Source organism: Geotrypetes seraphini, chromosome 11 (assembly GCF_902459505.1).
Source record: "Geotrypetes seraphini chromosome 11, aGeoSer1.1, whole genome shotgun sequence".
Classification (NCBI taxonomy): Eukaryota; Metazoa; Chordata; class Amphibia; order Gymnophiona; family Dermophiidae; genus Geotrypetes; species Geotrypetes seraphini.
This window is the reverse complement of record NC_047094.1, coordinates 102,074,250-102,091,962: the sequence shown is the minus strand read 5'-3', so window position 1 is coordinate 102,091,962 and position 17,713 is coordinate 102,074,250. Positions and strand designations below refer to the sequence as shown.

The window sequence follows — 17,713 nt, the reverse complement described above, 5'->3', positions numbered from 1 at the left end:
GCCCATTACATTAACGGGTGCTAGAGTAGATGGCTGTCTGTCTGGTTTTGTTTTTTCTTTGTCTCTCTCTCTCCTTGGATGCTGCCTGTCTGTCATTTTTTCTGTCTCTCCCTATGTCCTTAGTACCCCCAGTGACTCCTTCCCATGTCCTTAGTGCCCCCAGTGCCTCTTTCCCATGTCCTTAGTGCCCCCAGTGCCTCTGTCCTGCTTAGTGCCCCTTTCTATGTCCTTAGAGCCCCCAGTGCCTCCTTCCTATGTCCCCATCACTATCTTCCAGACTTTATCCCACCCCCCTCATGCCAGTCAGCCTGCCTGCCTGCCTCCCTCCCATCCCCCTGAGCAGCATGTTTCCATTTAACCCCCCACCCCCCGAAGCCAGCCTGCCTCCCTCCCATTCCACTGAGCAGCATGTTTCCATTTAACCCCCCCACCCCCCCGAAGCCAGCCTGCCTCCCTCCCATTCCACTGAGCAGCATGTTTCCATTTAACCCTCTCCCCCCCCCCCGTCACTACCGCCACCGTGCAGCCGACCCCAATGACCCTCCCATCAGACCCTCCCACCGCTAGACGGCCGACAAACCTCCCGGCTCCAGCAGCGTCCGAGACACAGTAAACACGCTGCTTCGCAGCCTTCTACTGCCCTAATTTTCTCTGTCGCGTCTCTGATGATGTCATTTGGGACACGGCAGAGGAAATCAGACCAGTAGAAGAACGCGAAGTAGCTGTTTACTGTGCCTCGGACGCTGCTGGAGTCGGGAGGTTTGTGTTCATCTCGCAGTGGGAGGTTCAGCTGGGAGGGTCAACGGGGGTTTCAGGTGTGCTGGGTAGGGTCAGCGCTGGGGGTGGGGGGGAGTCGCAGCGTGTTACCTGCCAGCGATCATATTTCCTAGAATAGAACCCTAAGCGCGCATGCATACTCTTATCTGCCACGGACATACAGATGCGCACTTAGCATTTTATTATAGTAGATTTAAGAATTTCATGTTAAAAAAAAGATACTCCTTTCTTTTTCCTGGAACCTCAATATTGTTTGTGGTCTGAGGTAGAAAACTATGTTGCAAATGTTTCTGTATTAGAACACAATTTTTTTCTTTAAAGACTAGATTTTTCTAGTTTTTCTTTCTGTATTTCTGGAGCAAGATTATTCTTGTGTAGATATGTTAAAAGCAATAAAATTAAAATTAAAAATTAAAAAAACAAACCCACTTCAGATCCCTTTCAACATTCTGACTTTCCTGCAAAATCTAACCTGTAGACATCCTGCAGAATGTGGTCTGTAGACACCCTAGGGTGCAGTCTAAAGAGAATTTTAGTCATCCCCCTCCTTCCCTAGCCAGCACCGACACTTCCTCATCTCATGTGTTTTCAGTGACATGTTGGACCCATGAATGCGCTGTTAGTGGTATAGAGCATGTACATTTCAAATACATCACTGAAGTATATGGGAGAAGAAACTGCTGGCACCCAGTGCAAGAAGCTGCTTTCACCTTTGTTCTGCTTCTTCGGTGCTCTGTTGCCATTTTGCACTTTTATTGCAAATTACTTCATATACTTTGAACCCATAGCAATTTTAAAAGAGTGACCTGCTCACACATTTGCTTCAAAAATCCGGTGCAAAGAAATTTGTTTGCATTTTTTTGCCACAGTGTGGATAGTTTCAGGATTGCTTTCTGACTGTGGGAGCTGTAGTGCCGGAAAACTGCCAGTCGAGGGCCAGCATGAAGAGTGAAAAGCAAACATGGCCTATTCAGCGTGGTCCCTCTTCCTGCCCCTGCAAAAACAAAGCCTATCCTTTCAAGGTCAGTATAACTAACCCATCTTATTCGCATCAGCAGGAAATCAGTGATTCTAAACTAATAAAGTACCGTATTTTCACGCATATAACGCGCGCGTTATACGCGTTTTTACCTACCGCGCATACCCCTCGCGCGTTATATGCGTGAGCGCGGTATACAAAAGTTTTAAAACATAGTTCCCACCCCGCCCGATTCACCCTCCCAGCAGGACCACTCGCACCCCCACCCCGAACGACCACTCGCACGCGCTCCCACCCGCACCCGCATCCACGATCGGAGCAAGAGGGAGCCCAAGCCCTCTTGCCCGGCCGACTCCCCGACGTCCGATACATCCCCCCCCCCGGCAGGACCACTCGCACCCCCACCCCGAACGACCGCTCGCACGCGCTCCCACCCGCACCCACGATCGGAGCAAGAGGGAGCCCAAGCCCTCTTGCCCGGCCGACTCCCCGACGTCCGATACATCCCCCCCCCCCGGCAGGACCACTCGCACCCCCACCCCGAAGGACCGCCGACTTCCCGACAATATCGGGCCAGAAGGGAGCCCAAACCCTCCTGGCCACGGCGACCCCCTAACCCCACCCCGCACTACATTACGGGCAGGAGGGATCCCAGGCCCTCCTGCCCTCAACGCAAACCCCCCTCCCCCCCAACGACCGTCCCCCCCCAAGAACCTCCGACCGCCCCCCAGCCGACCCGCGATCCCCCTGGCGACCCCCACGACCCCCCCACCCCCCTTCCCCGTACCTTTGGTAGTTGGCCGGACAGACGGGAGCCAAACCCGCCTGTCCGGCAGGCAGCCAACGAAGGAATGAGGCCGGATTGGCCCATCCATCCTAAAGCTCCGCCTACTGGTGGGGCCTAAGGCGCGTGGGCCAATCAGAATAGGCCCTGGAGCCTTAGGTCCCACCTGGGGGCGCGGCCTGAGGCACATGGGCCCAACCCGACCATGTGCCTCAGGCCGCGCCCCCAGGTGGGACCTAAGGCTCCAGGGCCTATTCTGATTGGCCCACGCGCCTTAGGCCCCACCAGTAGGCGGAGCTTTAGGATGGATGGGCCAATCCGGCCTCATTCCTTCGTTGGCTGCCTGCCGGACAGGCGGGTTTGGCTCCCGTCTGTCCGGCCAACTACCAAAGGTACGGGGAAGGGGGGTGGGGGGGGTCGTGGGGGTCGCCAGGGGGGTCGCGGGTCGGCTGGGGGGGCGGTCGGAGGTTCTTGGGGGGGGCGGTCGTTGGGGGGGGAGGGGGGTTTGCGTCGAGGGCAGGAGGGCCTGGGATCCCTCCTGCCCGTAATGTAGTGCGGGGTGGGGTTAGGGGGTCGCCGTGGCCAGGAGGGTTTGGGCTCCCTTCTGGCCCAACTACCAAAGGTACGGGGAAGGGGGGTGGGGGGGTCGTGGGGGTCGCCAGGGTGGTCGCGGGTCGGCTGGGGGGGGCGGTCGTTGGGGGGAGGGGGGTTTGCGTCGAGGGCAGGAGGGCCTGGGATCCCTCCTGCCCGTAATGTAGTGCGGGGTGGGGTTAGGGGGTCGCCGTGGCCAGGAGGATTTGGGCTCCCTCCTGGCCCGATATTGTTGGGGAATCGGCGGTCCTTCGGGGGGAGGGATGTATCGGACGTCGGGGGGGGGGGGGGCATCAGGCTTTCAGGATGGGGACAGACCTTCAAGGGGGGACAGTGCACGGAAGTCAGGGGGGGTGAACGGAGAGTCGGGACAGCGCACGGAAAGTCGGGGCAGTGCACGAAAGTCAGGGGGGGTGAACGGAGAGTCGGGACAGCGCACGGAGAGGCGGGGCAGTGCACGGAAGTCAGGGGGGTGAACGGAGAGTCGGGCAGCATGCGCGGTATAATCGTGAGCGCGTTATACCAAAGTTTTTGTGCTTATCATCGTGATTTCTGCGCGCTATACACGTGTGCGCGTTTTATACGGGTGCGTGTTATTTGCGTGAAAATACGGTAATCCTGAAACTGTTAAAGCTTTAAAACCTGAACACCAAAATCTAAATAATGCAAAAAAGGATTTTACATGCACACATTTACTTATATATATAGATAGATAGATAGATAGATAGATAGATAGATAGATAGATAGATAGAAAGAAGAGGAGCTCTCAAATTAAATATGAGTCATGCATGCAGCCCAAGAGTTACAGCTGCTGTCTAGACTCCCTTTTAAATATAATCAGAGTCCTCTTTGTGCAAATTGTGTAAATAGTGCAGCAGTGCTATAATACAAATACCAACATATAAAGCCACATTTGCTTTGTACTTTTGGTAATCCAAACAGAACAAGAAAGTATTAAGCTCATGCAATGGCTCTCATAGAAAACTGCTGATTTTAGCAGTCTTCTGCAATATCCAAACGGTCCCCAAAGCCTAACTCTCCGAGTTTCGTTAAGAATTGCATCAGGGAATAGGAAACAATGCTCCTGGTACTTATCAAACTCAGCAATCAGATATTGGCAAGACTTATTAATTTTAATGGCATTTTGGCGTTGTTACACTCCCAGTGGCAAAATGTTGCTCCATTGGGCTACAAATATTTTTTTTCCATTGTTCAGATTTTGGTTTGTTTTTTTAACTTTATGTTTAAATTATATTTATCGATTTTCAAATCAAATGAACCAAGATGTTTTTTTTACTTTAAAGTTTTGTTGTTGTTTTTTTAAATATATTTTATTATTCAAATGCACATCTGAAAAGTAGACAAAACTCACCAACAAACCACTGCCACAAACAGTGCTAAAGTACGAGAAATGCAAACCAAGAAACAAACAAGTTCAACATTTTCTCCCACTCCAAATTCCCCCACCCCAGCAATACTTTAAAATTTTAATGATCTCAGGATTGTTTATTATTGGCTATATAATTTGATCTGATTTAGGGGGTTTGTTTGTTTTTTTAGTTTGGATTCAACAAAGCAGAACTTGGGCCCTTCTGGGTCCCTGGAACTCACGCAAGTCACTTTTCCTGGCGATGGTGGCATTGCACTTCGGGCACTGAAGCTTTGGCACATTTTCTGTGTGTTTCTGTACGATATGTGTTTTCATTGTGCTGCTCTGGGTGAATCTGGCCAGGCAAATGTAGCACTCGTACGGCTTTTCGCCTACAGAAAACATAACAGGCTGAAGAAATAATTCACATGTCTACCTCAGTAGCTTTTACTTTTCCTAATGAATTTAATGCTCATTAAAGATGCAAGATTAAGAAGGCTGAAAAACAAAATCTTCCACATGTCAGACACAGCACAGGCAAATCTTTTAACTATCAGATCAAAGGAGTCTGAACTCACTTTCTGTGGAGATCCATGTTACCAAAGTGTATACAATCCTCCCTCAATATGCATGGGAGTTAGGGGCAGAGCCAGCCCGCAAATATATATATATATATATATATATATTTTTTAATCTTTATTGGATTTTCACATCTGTCAAAAAGTGCAACATAATATACATACCATAACAATAAACAAATAAGCACTTATACTCAATCAATATAAATACAACAATATACAATAAAAAAAAACCCACCTAACCAATATATCATCAATGAATCACACAAAAGATATACCCCCTCCCCCCGGATGTGCAAGTACTATATCAGCAGAAATAATGATAATCGAGAACTATAACAATTCTACAAAAGACATCAATGGACCCCATACTAATTTAATTATTTTAGAATGCCCTAGCAATTCTGCATTCCTTTTCTCATATTTATAACTTAAACATAAGTTCACCCACCAAAAAGTGAAATTAAGATGGTCCCAATTTTTCCAGTTACGGGTGACCATTTGCATAGCTATCCCTGTCATAATTAAGAAAAGCTGGCATTTATATCTGTCCATGGGGGGCTTAATATGCAATATTGTTCCACATATGACTACCTCATATGTCAATGGAATCACAGAATCCAGTTTGTTATCTTCCTACGCTCCTGCCCTGTGCAGATCACTCATCCAAAATGGCTGCCGCGAGTCCTCATAGTCTCTCGAGACTATGATGGGAACTCACGGCAGCCATTTTGGATAAGTGATCTGCACGGGGCAGGAGCATAGGAAGATCGCTCCTGCCCCTTCAGACCACTAGGTAAGGTCTGGGGAGGTGGGTGGTGGCGATTTCGGTTTTAGGAAATTGCAAATAATTGAAATCGCGAGTCCTAAAACCATGAATCGGGAGAGGGAAGTGTACTGCATTCCGTAAACATCTGAAAACATGGTTCTTCAGAAATCTCTTACAAGTATGAGAGACCAAATGTGATCTCTCATGCTGAAGGACTACTCAGTGCATTGATATCAGCAACCCACTATCTCTGAAAATGTCATTTGTAAATCATCGTTACTGAAATCTTTGTTAAGGATGTAATTAGATTTTTATCTACTGCAGTGTATCACAAAATGTGAGCTGCGGCGTGAGGCAATCAGCCGGTAGGCAGTCAGCTGGTGTCTCTTCTCCTCTCTGCACCTCTCCTCCTGGGGTTAGCAAGTTCAGGGTTGTGGCTGGAGAGCCTTTGCGCATGCGTGGGCGTCAACATAATGATGTCACACACGCACATGATGTTATCATGTCGACATCCGCACAAGCTGGATGCCCTCCAGCTGTGGCCCAGGGTTTAGTGTGTTGTGGCTTCAAGTTTCATTTAAAATTTGATTAAATCGCTTATCAAACTTCTAAGCGGGGAAAGAATTTAAGATATACAGAAATGGGGAGAGAATTTAAGATATACAGAATAATTAAGTTGGTCTGATATACAACACATAGACAGACTAAAAGGGAAAAAAGGGGAGAAATGTAAATAGGGGACAGTAAAACCTAAAAAGCACCCCACGGATCTACTATATGTAATAAGTTCTTTGTAACGTTTATGCTACCGTGTTTCCCTGAAAATAAGACCTATCCCGAAAAACAGCTCTAGCATGATTTTTTGGGGTAGGTCTTAATAAGCCCTACCCCCCAAAATAAGCCCTAGTCGCAGGCAGCAGCAGCACTTCCCCCACCCGCCGCCGTGCACTCCCCGACCCATCTCACCCTCCTATCTGAACCACGAGACAGGAATACCTTATAACAGCGTCGGCAGCAATCTACACAGGCTGCTTTGTGGCCTTCTATCTCCTGGGCATTCCTCTGCCGCATCACTGATGATGTCATCAACAAGCGGCAGAGGAACGCCCGGGAGATAGAAGGCCGTGAAGCAGCCTGTGTAAATTGCTGCTGATGCTGTTTAAGGTATTCCTGTCTCACAGTTTGGATGGGAGAAATGGGTCAGCGGGGGTGGGGGATAGAAAGATGCTAATCGGGGGGATGGGAGGAATAGAAGCTGCAAGGGTTCTGCTGCATAAGGCATGGGAGGGAGGGAGGAATACAAGCTGCAAGGGTTCTGAGCACAAGGGATTTGAGAGGGGGAGGAAAGGATAGGAGCTGCAAGGGTTTTGCTGTACAAGGGATGGGAGGGAAGAATACAAGCTGCAAAGGTTCTGCTGCACAAGGGGATGGGTGAAAGGGGAGGAAAGATGCTGCACATGTGGGGGAGAGAAAGGAAATAGGAAGAATTGGGGTGAAGGAGAGGAAGGGAGAGATGATCATTACTTGAAAAAAATAAGACATCCCAAAAAATAAGACCTAGTGCCTTTTTTGGGTTCCAAATTAATATAAAACAGTGTCTTATTTTCGGGAAAACACGGTGTTTGTAACCCACCTAGAACTCCACTCTGTGAGGATTTTGCAGGATATAATACCATATATATGAGAACATAAATGACACTCCTGGAGGGAATTCTACAAAGAAATTTTGAAAATTTTGCATTTTTAAAATGTATAAAATTTGGAAAGATTAGGTTCTTATCTTTGCTAATCTTCTTTCTTGTAAATCCACACTCTATTCCTGGGTTGTCAATCCCATCTCGCGAGATCTCTTGTGGAAAGCTTCATTTGCATATTTTGATCCTCCCCTCTTACCTCAGGACTGCCTACTGACTTCCGGTTGGTACAAAAGCAGACCGTCATACCTGTGTAGGACACAGAAAAGGGGAGAGGTACGGAGGTGCTTCTCAAACAACAAGTCTAATTTGCTATTTTAAAATTGCGTAACAATCATGAACAATTTAAAACAGGTTTTGCAAATATTATTAACTATAAAATCATAACTACAAGGAGATGCAGCCTGAACAAAGTATAGGGTACAGTAGCAAAAGAGCCCCCGGGGCAAAGTGCACAGTACTGGCAGATGTTAATCTTGGAAAGACTAGTCAAAAGAATCATAAGTCCAACTTACTAGTACTTATTGAGGGAGACAATCGGCAAATCAGCAACTCCCAGGGCAGGCTTCAGGTATAGAGTGTGTATTTACAAGAAAGAAGATTAGCAAAGGTAAGAATCTAATCTTTCCTTCTTGTACAATCCCACTCTATTCCTAAACAAGTGGGACGTAACAGAGCAGTCCCTCCAATTCATAGTGGGACTTATGAGCCTGCTGCCAGACCTGAAGATCCGAAGGCAGAATCCTGCTTGGCTGCCACATCAATCCCATAAAACTTCATAAAGGTGCACAAGGAGGACCAAGTAGCAGCTCTACAAATCTCTTCTGGGGAAACTGCCAAAAATTCTACCCACAAGGACTGAGCCTTTGCAAAAAGAGGAGTCCACTTTCCAGCTCCAATATAGGTGAATGAAATAGCCATGCGGATCCATCTAGAAATGGTGGCTTTCAAAGCCGGTTTGCCCTTACAAGCTGCACGAACAGGTGATCGGACAAATGAAACTCGTTCATGATCTCTAAATACCTCAGCAAAAGCCTACACACATCCAGCAATTTCAACACCGTCATGTTTGCTCAAAACCGAGGGTGTAAATGCCGGCAACCACACTTCCTGGTTGACTTAGAAACTAGAACCTTTGGAAGAAAAGAGGGGACAGTGTGCAGGATCATGCTCGATTTTTTGTTTACGGAAAAGGGATTTCTGCAGAACAATGCCTGAAGTTTGGAAACTCTGCAGGCTGGTAATGGCCACCAAGAATAATGTCTTGATGGCGAGATCCAAGTCTGGTCCAATGGTTCATAGGGTAAACTTGCAAGCGACCTGAGAACTAGACTGAGATTCCATGTTAGAAACAGCAGGACCAAAGCAGGAAAGCCAGGCTATTTGGACTCTCAGGGAGCCAACTTCAAGGCCATTTTCCAGGCCTTCTTGAAGAAAGGCAAGTACAATCAGGATCAACGTTGAACTCGGGTCTTTGCTCTTCCAAACGCAGCAAGGTTGAAAACACTGCCAAGCCTTAGCATATACTGCAACAGTTGACTTCTTCTTGCTGTGCAAGATGGTAGCTATCACTCCTGTTGAGTAGCCTCTACACACTAAGTCTGCGCGCTCAAGAGCCATGCCGTAAGACCAAAGCAGTCCAGATCCAGCAGTTCTATGGGACCCTTTGTGAGAAGGTGTGAGTGACAGGGAAGTTTGAGACACTGATCCAGCAAGATGAACCAGGTCAGCATATCACAGGTGCCTCGGCCAATCTGATGCCATGAGAATCACCCAACCCCCGTATGTCTTGATTCTTCTCAGCAGACTAACTATCATGGGCCATGGAAGAAAGACAGAGAAGGCCCTCCTGTGGCCATGGCTGCACCATGGCATCCAATCCTTCACTTCCTGGTTTGCGAAGGCAGCTGAAGAAACGACCGCCTTTTTGCTGGCTGCCGATGCCATCAAGTCAAACATTGGTCATCCCCCATCTTTCCACTATTTATTGGAAGGCTCTCTGGGACAGAGACCATTTCCCTGGATCCAGAGTTTGATAGCCGAGATAATTGGCTTGCTTGTTGTCTACTCCTGCTATATTCACCACAGAAAGCACCAGAAGATGATTTTCTACCCAGCAAGAGAGCATTTGAGCCTCCTGCCACAAGAGTGCACTTCTGGTGCCCCCTTGACGACCGACATCTTGGTGTAATATACAGACCCCCAAGACAACAGGATGACCTAGATATGGAATTAATCGGAGATATAGAGAATATCACCTTGCGTGAGGACACAGTATTTTTAGGTGACTTCAACATGCCTGATGTGGATTGGGACATGCTTTCCTCTGCTTCCGGCAGCAGCAGGAGGCTATTAAACTCTATGAAGGGAGCAAGACTCAGGCAACTGGTGTTGGAACCACAAGGGATCAGGCAATATTGGACCTGATACTTACCAATGGAGAAAGTGTCACAGAGGTCTCGGTGGGCGACACATTGGCCTCCAGTGACCACAACATGGTATGGTTCAATCTCAGGAAAGGTTTCACTAAATCTACCACACTGACCAAGGTCCTCAAATTCAAGGACACAAACTTCAAAGAAATGGGAGACTTCGTTCACCAGGCGCTACAAAGCCAAGCAGAAACCGATAACGTGGAAGAAATGTAGTCGACTTTGAAAGCCACCATACAAGAAGCAACAAACCGCTATGTTAAATCAGTAAGTAAACGGCGAAGGAACAATAAACCACAGTGGTTCTCTGCGGAGATTTCGGACCTCATCAAGGAGAAGAAAAAAGCATTCATCTCTTACAAACAATCAGGGAAACAGGACTCTAGGGAAGTCTATCTGGCCAAGTCAAAAGCTGTCAAAACAGCAGTTAGGGAGGCCAAATTCCGCATGGAGGAGTCTCTAGCGAAGAACATCCAGAAAGGAGATAAATCCTTCTTCAGGTATATCAGTGACAGAAATAAGAACTCAGGCGAGATAGTACGTCTTAGGAAACCAGATGGAGACTAGGTAGAAGCGGACTCGGAAAAAGCCCAACTGTTAAATGAATACTTCTGCTCAGTCTTCACCCGCGAGGTGCCAGGACTCGGCCCTCAGCTACAGACAAGGGTTGACGCAGATGACCCGTTTAGTAATTTCGAGTTTACACCCAGCGGTGTCTACTGCGAGCTGTAAAAGCTTAAGGTTAACAAGGCAATGGGGCCTGACAACCTACACCCCAGGGTGCTCAGGGAGTTGTGTGATGTCTTGGCGGAACCGCTATCCGCGCTCTTCAATCTCTCCCTTAATACGGGTAACGTCCCGTTGGACTGGAAGACGGCTAACATCATTCCACTCCACAAGAAAGGCTCCAAGATGGAGACAGCAAACTACAGACCGGTGAGTCTCACATCAATAGTGTGCAAACTAATGGAAACTCTAATCAAACGCCAATTGAATACGATCCTGAACGAGGAGAATCTACGGGATCCCCGTCAACATGGATTTACTAAGGGGAGATCCTGCCAATCCAACCTGATCAGCTTCTTTGAATGGGTGACGAGGAAGCTGGATGTTGGGGAGTCCCTGGACATCGTATACCTGGACTTCAGTAAAGCATTCGATAGCGTACCACACCGCAGGTTGCTGAGCAAGATGAGTTCTATAGGATTGGGCGACACATTGGCGAAATGGGTTGGGAACTGGCTTGGAGGTAGGCTTCAGAGGGTAGTGGTGAACGGCACCTCCTCCGAAATGACGGAGGTAATCAGTGGAGTGCCGCAGGGCTCGGTCCTGGGCCCGATCCTATTCAACATCTTTATAAGAGACTTGGCAGAAGGGCTGCGAGGTAAAATAACATTATTCGCCGATGACGCCAAACTAAGCAATGCAGTGGGCAAAAGCACAACAGACATAAATTCAATGTCCGACAACATGATGCACGACCTACTCCTACTGGAGCGTTGGTCTAGGTCCTGGCAACTCAGCTTCAATGCCAAAAAATGCAAAGTCATGCACCTGGGCAGCCAAAATCCATGCAAGACTTACACCCTTAATGGTCAGATCCTAACAAGAACAAGAACAAGATCAAGATCGTCAGAGAGAACATGAAGACTGCCAATCAAGTGGAGCAAGCTTCATCCAAGGCAAGACAAATCATAGGTTGCATACGCAGGAGTTTCATCAGCCGTAAGCCTGAAGTCATTATGTCATTGTATAGATCCATGGTGAGGCCCCACCTGGAATACTGTGTGCAATTCTGGAGGCCGCATTACCCTAAGGATGTGCTGAGACTGGAGTTGGTCCAGAGAATGGCCACCCGGATGGTCTCAGGACTCAAGGATCTCCCGTATGAGGAACGGCTGGATAAGTTGCAGCTGTACTCACTCGAGGAACGCAAAGAGAGGGGTGACATGATCGAGACATTCAAGTATCTCACGGGCCGCATAGAGGTGGAAGAAGATATCTTCTTTTTCAAGGGTCCCGCGGCAACAAGGGGGCATCCGAGGAAAATAAGGGGCGGGAAACTGCACGGGGACACCAGAAAATTCTTTTTCACTGAAAGGGTGGTTGATCGCTGGAATAGTCTTCCACTTCAGGTTATTAAGGCCAGCAGCGTGCCTGATTTTAAGGCCAAATGGGATAGACACGTGGGATCTATTCACAGAGAAAGGTAGGGGAGGGTCATTGGGGTGGGCAGACTAGATGGGCCATGGCCCTTATCTGCCGTCTATTTCTATGTTTCTATGACATAGGCTACTGCTGTGGCATTGTCCAAGAAGACTCAAACCGCCTTGTTCTGGAGCGCACTCTCAAAGTGCAGGAGAGCCAGTTGGATTGCTTAAAGCTCCAGGCAATTGATCGACCACTTTCTCTCAGGAGACTAATGTTATTGGACCGGACTGTCCATGCAAAGCACCCCCAGCCATAAAGACTGGTGGTCATTAAGATCACCCAGGTGGAAATCTAGATGGGGACTCCCCTGGAGAGAGAGATGAAGGGGGCCGATACAACTTGAGCTTGTACCCATCTCACAGAATGTCCCGCACCCAGTGATCTGTGGTGATGTCCTCCCACTCCTCCTGGAATGCAGAGAGCCTCCTTCCGATCTGCAGGTCGGCAGAGGACCTGTTATCATTACTGCTTCTTTAGGGTAGAAGAAGAGCAGGTTCCCAAATATTGTGGGCGCCTAGTTCCACTAAACCATTGTTTGGTGCTCTGATAGAATCACTGATCCAAGGAACCTCCGGAGTATTGATGATATAGCTTGGAGGAACCCAAGAGGATCTTTGACTCAAGAAACCGCCAGAGTATTGACAGTATTGCCTGGAGGGTGCAGACCTTGGGCTCGAAAGCACAACTGTGTTTCACCAGGGACACATTTGTATTGCTCCTAGCACAATTTTGGATGGTCCTCGGACTGAGCGGTAGAAACCCCCCCTAAGGGGCGGGGGGGGGCTAAAGCTGACACCCCCCCCCACATGCACATCACATAGAGCACAAATGCTCACCTGACAGTCATCCGCCCCAAATGGGGCATGAATCCGAGGTATCCTGCCCTGAGGAGTCCATCTGACCAGTTATCTTGCAAAAATGAAGTGTTTTCTGGTATTTTAATTCAAATCAGAAAAAATCCAAGATGGCTACCATGCACTAAAATGACCTGGAAATTCCACACTTAAAAATTTTTAAAAGCGGGAATTTTAGGATTTTTGGGATGGGGACCTAGGACTAACCTCCAAACCACCTAAAACTTGATTCTGGAGACCCCCCCCAAATCGATCTCACAGGCTGTCAACCTCTTACTCACTGTGCCATGCTGTGTGATGGGAGCTGCAAGATGGAAGCTGAAACAACTTACAGGGAAGATCCTCTGTCTCAACAAGCCTTGGAACCTGAACTGCCGGTCTTCTGATTGCCTCTTGGGCCCAATGCACCGGCTGGAGACCTCCACCTCACCCAGAACGCCATGCATGCAACAGGTGGAAGAACACAAATCGGCCCATATCCTGGATTCACTGCCAAGGAGCCATGCAGCCTGCACTCTAACTCACTAGCAGACGAACCTGGTGCGAGCAACGCTCCTAAGGGAACAGTCCTTGGGCCCCGACCTATTAATGCAGGCTGTCCAGGTGGGTGCACTGCAAAGCAGCCAACCCCCTGGAAACAGACTTTGCCAGTAAAATCTTCTGCAGTCAGAGCTGTACCCATGTGGAACCTCAGCAGAATGAAAGTATGTGAAGCAAACAAATACTGAAGTGAAAGAAAAAAAAAGCAGAAAATACTGAAGTGAAAAAAAAAATAAACACAAGCAGAAAAGACTAGCTCTTACTGTCTCGCTTGTAGGAAGACAGCTGGAAGTCAGAGGACAATCTTGAGGTAAGAGGGGAGGATCAAAAATATGTAAATGAAGCTTCCTAAAAGGAGATCTTGCGAGATGGGATTGACTACCCACTTGTTCAGAAATAGAATGGGATTGTGCAAGAATTTTATTTAGAATTCCCTCAACATAAAGGCCTTGTTCTCCCTGTCCCATGTCTGACACCCTTCCCCCTCCCAACTTTCTTCCTGCTTAGGAAAAACCCAACTCCCCAGCAATCTCACTCCCTAACAGCTTGAAATCCACACTAGGTTTCATTTTACTTCCCTTGAAGGTTCAACCACCTGTTTTCTCTGACCTCTCTTGAGGGTGGAAATTCACCAGCTTTCTTTCTTCCTCACACCCTCCTACCGCAATGGCAATGAATGCAAGATCTGAGTTAGCTTATGGCCTATGCTCACAGGTCCTGCCTCCTAAAGAGAAGTTCACAGTGGACAGGGATACTGAGGTGCACACAGGTGTGAGGCCACTGGCTCAGCTAGTCTTGGTCTCTCACTCACCGGCGGTTATTCACAGCACTATCAGAGAGAGGGATCAAATACAGGCATGGTCCAGAGAAAGGGATGAGAATGAAACTGCGGTGGATGTGAGCCAGACTGAAAGTCCACAGATAGTTGTAAGGGGTGAGACTGGAGGTCTGGGGGAGTGGCAAGAACTTGGCTTCCCTGGATGTGTGCCTTCTAGGCCTGTGTATACCCTGGTGATAGAGTTCGCTTGTAGTTCCATACCTGAGTGGGTTCTCATGTGTCTCTTCAGTTTGTAAGTGTCTCTGCTGGCGTAGCTACAGAAGCAACAGAGGTAGGGCCGCTCCCCTGTATGCGAACGGATGTGGCGTTTCATTTTACTGGTCTGTTTCACAGCAGAAAAACAAACATAATGACATCACCAGTGTGACCTTCAAACAAATATAGAAAAAGTTCATATTCCTCAGAAGCAGGCTGGGTTCTTAGGAAAAGCCTCCCTGCTGAAAAATGAGGGCACTCCCAAAAGACCTGGCACCCAGCAGTCCAGGACCAGAGATTTCCAAACCCTTCCTGCTGACCTCTCAGCCAGTGTCCTGAAGCTCTGCTATATACAAAGGTATCTTGTACATATTCATGTTAATACTCTAAAAGCTTGACTGGCCATAGGGTCCATCAGGATAGATTTGGGACGCTCAGCTTCAACCCCTTTATTAATAACTGGGATTTTCTCTTATTCATTTCCCAGATAAATGCTCATTGCCAATGGAATTATTCCTGGATATTCAAAGCCAAAACGCGTTTGGTCTCTGGCTTTGAATATCCAGTTATTTTTAAGCCGGTTAAGACACAGCATTCATCAGTTAAGCTCTCATAGGTTACTGCATAAAAATAGGACAGACTTTTCTATGGTCCCATTTATGCAGTAAATCTGGTCGCTTAAGGGTTGAATACTAGCATTTAAGAACATAATAACCACCTTACTGGGTCCATCTAGCCTAATATCCCGTCTTCACATTTGTCCAATCCAGGTGACCAAATGCCAACTTTGCCTCTGGAATGCCCCCAATATAACTGGCCTTGCCTTTGGCGTTAACTTTGATAGTCAGTGGCACTTAGTGGTTTAAGTGCCACTGAATACTAGTGGCTAGTTCTTAACAAGCAATTTAACTGGTCAATGGCTGGCTACATCGCTTCGCATATTAGGCACCTACATTTAGGAGGATTTTCAGTTGAATGTCAAAGGAGAAATTAGGTTTTACATTTTCTTTTTTTTTTAAATCCCTCCAGACCAGCACAGACAGACGGGTTTATGCTCCTCTGCCAGCAGGTGGAGACAGAGAGCACACTGAATTTTAACAGTACAAGTGGGCTGCGCAGTCCCTCATAGAACCACCCCAGCTAACTGACAAAAAAATAGGGGCAGATATAAAAAAGGCCACTGCTAGCCTTTCCAACAGACCCTGCTAAGGACTAAAAGAAGACTTCACAGGCTTACCACTTTCACTTGCTGGAGACTGAGAACAGACTGGTTCTATGAGGGACTGCACAGCCTACTTATACTGTTAAAATTCAGTGTGTTCTCAGTCTTCACCTGCTGGCAGAGGAGCATAAACTCATCCATCTGTGCCAGTCTGGAGGAACAATAAAAGATAATATTTTCTACTGGAAATTCCCAAAATTTAAGAATGTGGTTCATTTGCATATCTTTAAGCACCACAACCCCCTTTTGGAGCACATGTGGGTCTCCTAAATTTAGGAGCTTTGCCTTAGTTTTTGAAAGGGCCAGTTTAAATGCTCCACTGGCAAAGCAAGGGAGTAATTTGATAAAGGAGAAATTAGGTTCTTACCTGCTAATTTACTTTCTTTTAGCTTCTCCAGACCAGTAGAGGTTAACTTTACGAATGGGTATATATCTAATCATGACCAGCAGGTGGAGACTGAAAACAAAACTTTGGGACAGTATATCCTAGCCCCTCCTCTCTATTTCCCTCAGTCTGCCGAATAGCCAAGCAGAACCAAGAACTGGAAAACAACAGAGAGAAAAAACAATACTCCGAAAGGAGTAACAAATAACATACCCAAAATGCTGTTGGAAAATGCAGAGGAGAAATTCCCGAAGGAAGAATGTCCCCACAGCTCGCCAGCTAAGCCAGCCGAGCCACAGCCGCTGTTCTTCAATTCTCCCCGGCCCTAGAAAAATACTAGAACCCGCAGCAAAAACCAAAAACTGCCCGCGCAACAGCCCCAACAACAACAACAACAGACAGGGTGGGGACCTCTACTGGTCTGGAGAAGCTAAAAGAAAGTAAATTAGCAGGTAAGAACCTAATTTCTCCTTCTTTAGCACTCTCCAGACCAGTAGAGGTTAACTTTACGAATGGGACGTACCAAAGCAGTCCCTCTCACGGGCGGGACCCCCGAAGGGCCGATACCAGTACACGCTCACCGAACACCGCGTCCCGACGCGCCTGCACATCAACCCGATAATGACGAACAAAGGAATGCAAGGAAGACCAAACCGCAGCCTTACAAATATCCACTGGAGGCACGAGCGACGACTCAGCCCAAGAAGCCGCCTGACCCCGAGTGGAATGAGCCTTGAGAAACTCCGGAACAGGCTGCTGTTTCAGAAGATAAGCGGAAGCAATCGTCTCCTTGATCCAGCGCGCAATAGTAGCCTTAGAAGCGCCAGCTCCCCGACGAGGACCCGCCAGGAGGACAAAGAGATGATCGGACTTCCGGAATTCCTGGGTCCGCTGCACATAAGAGCGAAGGACCCGACCGACATCCAACTTGCGCAGCTGCCGTTGCTCAGAAGAGCCCTCCCGACCACCCAAGACCGGGAGAACCACCGATTGATTGACATGAAAAGGAGAAACAACCTTCGGCAGAAAGGAAGGAACAGGCCGCAAGACGACCCGCTCCCTAGAAAACTCCAAGAAGGGAGCCCTACAAGAGAAAGCCTGCAGCTCAGAAACACGCCTAGCAGAAGTAATGGCCACCAAAAAGACCGCCTTCAAAGTAAGGTCCTTTAAAGAACAGTCGTCCAAGGGCTCGAAAGGCGGACGCACCAAAACAGAGAGAACCAGATTAAGATCCCAAGAGGGAACCGAGGGCCGTAGGGGAGGCCTAAGCAACTTGGCCGCCCGCAAAAACCGAATCACATCAGGAAGAGCCGATAAACGCTGACCTGACACCAACCCTCGAAAAGCCGACAGGGCCGCAAGATGAACCCGGAGAGAAGACCAAGCCAGGCCTCTATCCAGGCCATCCTGCAAGAACTCCAGAATGTTAGGCAGAGAAGCGCGAAAAGAGGTCACTCCCCGCGCCCGACACCATTCCTCAAAGAGACGCCAAAC

General features: G+C 48.0%; 1 protein-coding gene across 7 annotated transcripts in view; it reads right to left on the bottom strand.

Annotated features, from left to right (window-relative positions):
- Positions 1-17,713, bottom strand: part of CTCFL (CCCTC-binding factor like) — a 98,178-nt gene that overhangs the window by 49,834 nt on the left and 30,631 nt on the right. For all 7 annotated transcript variants that reach the window (XM_033915083.1, XM_033915081.1, XM_033915085.1 and 4 more), the window contains exons 6-7: positions 14,619-14,739; positions 4,744-4,893 (exon numbers count right to left, since the gene is read on the bottom strand). In XM_033915083.1, coding sequence (XP_033770974.1) covers positions 4,744-4,893; positions 14,619-14,739 — 271 coding nt within the window. The remainder of the gene's footprint in view (positions 1-4,743; positions 4,894-14,618; positions 14,740-17,713) is intronic.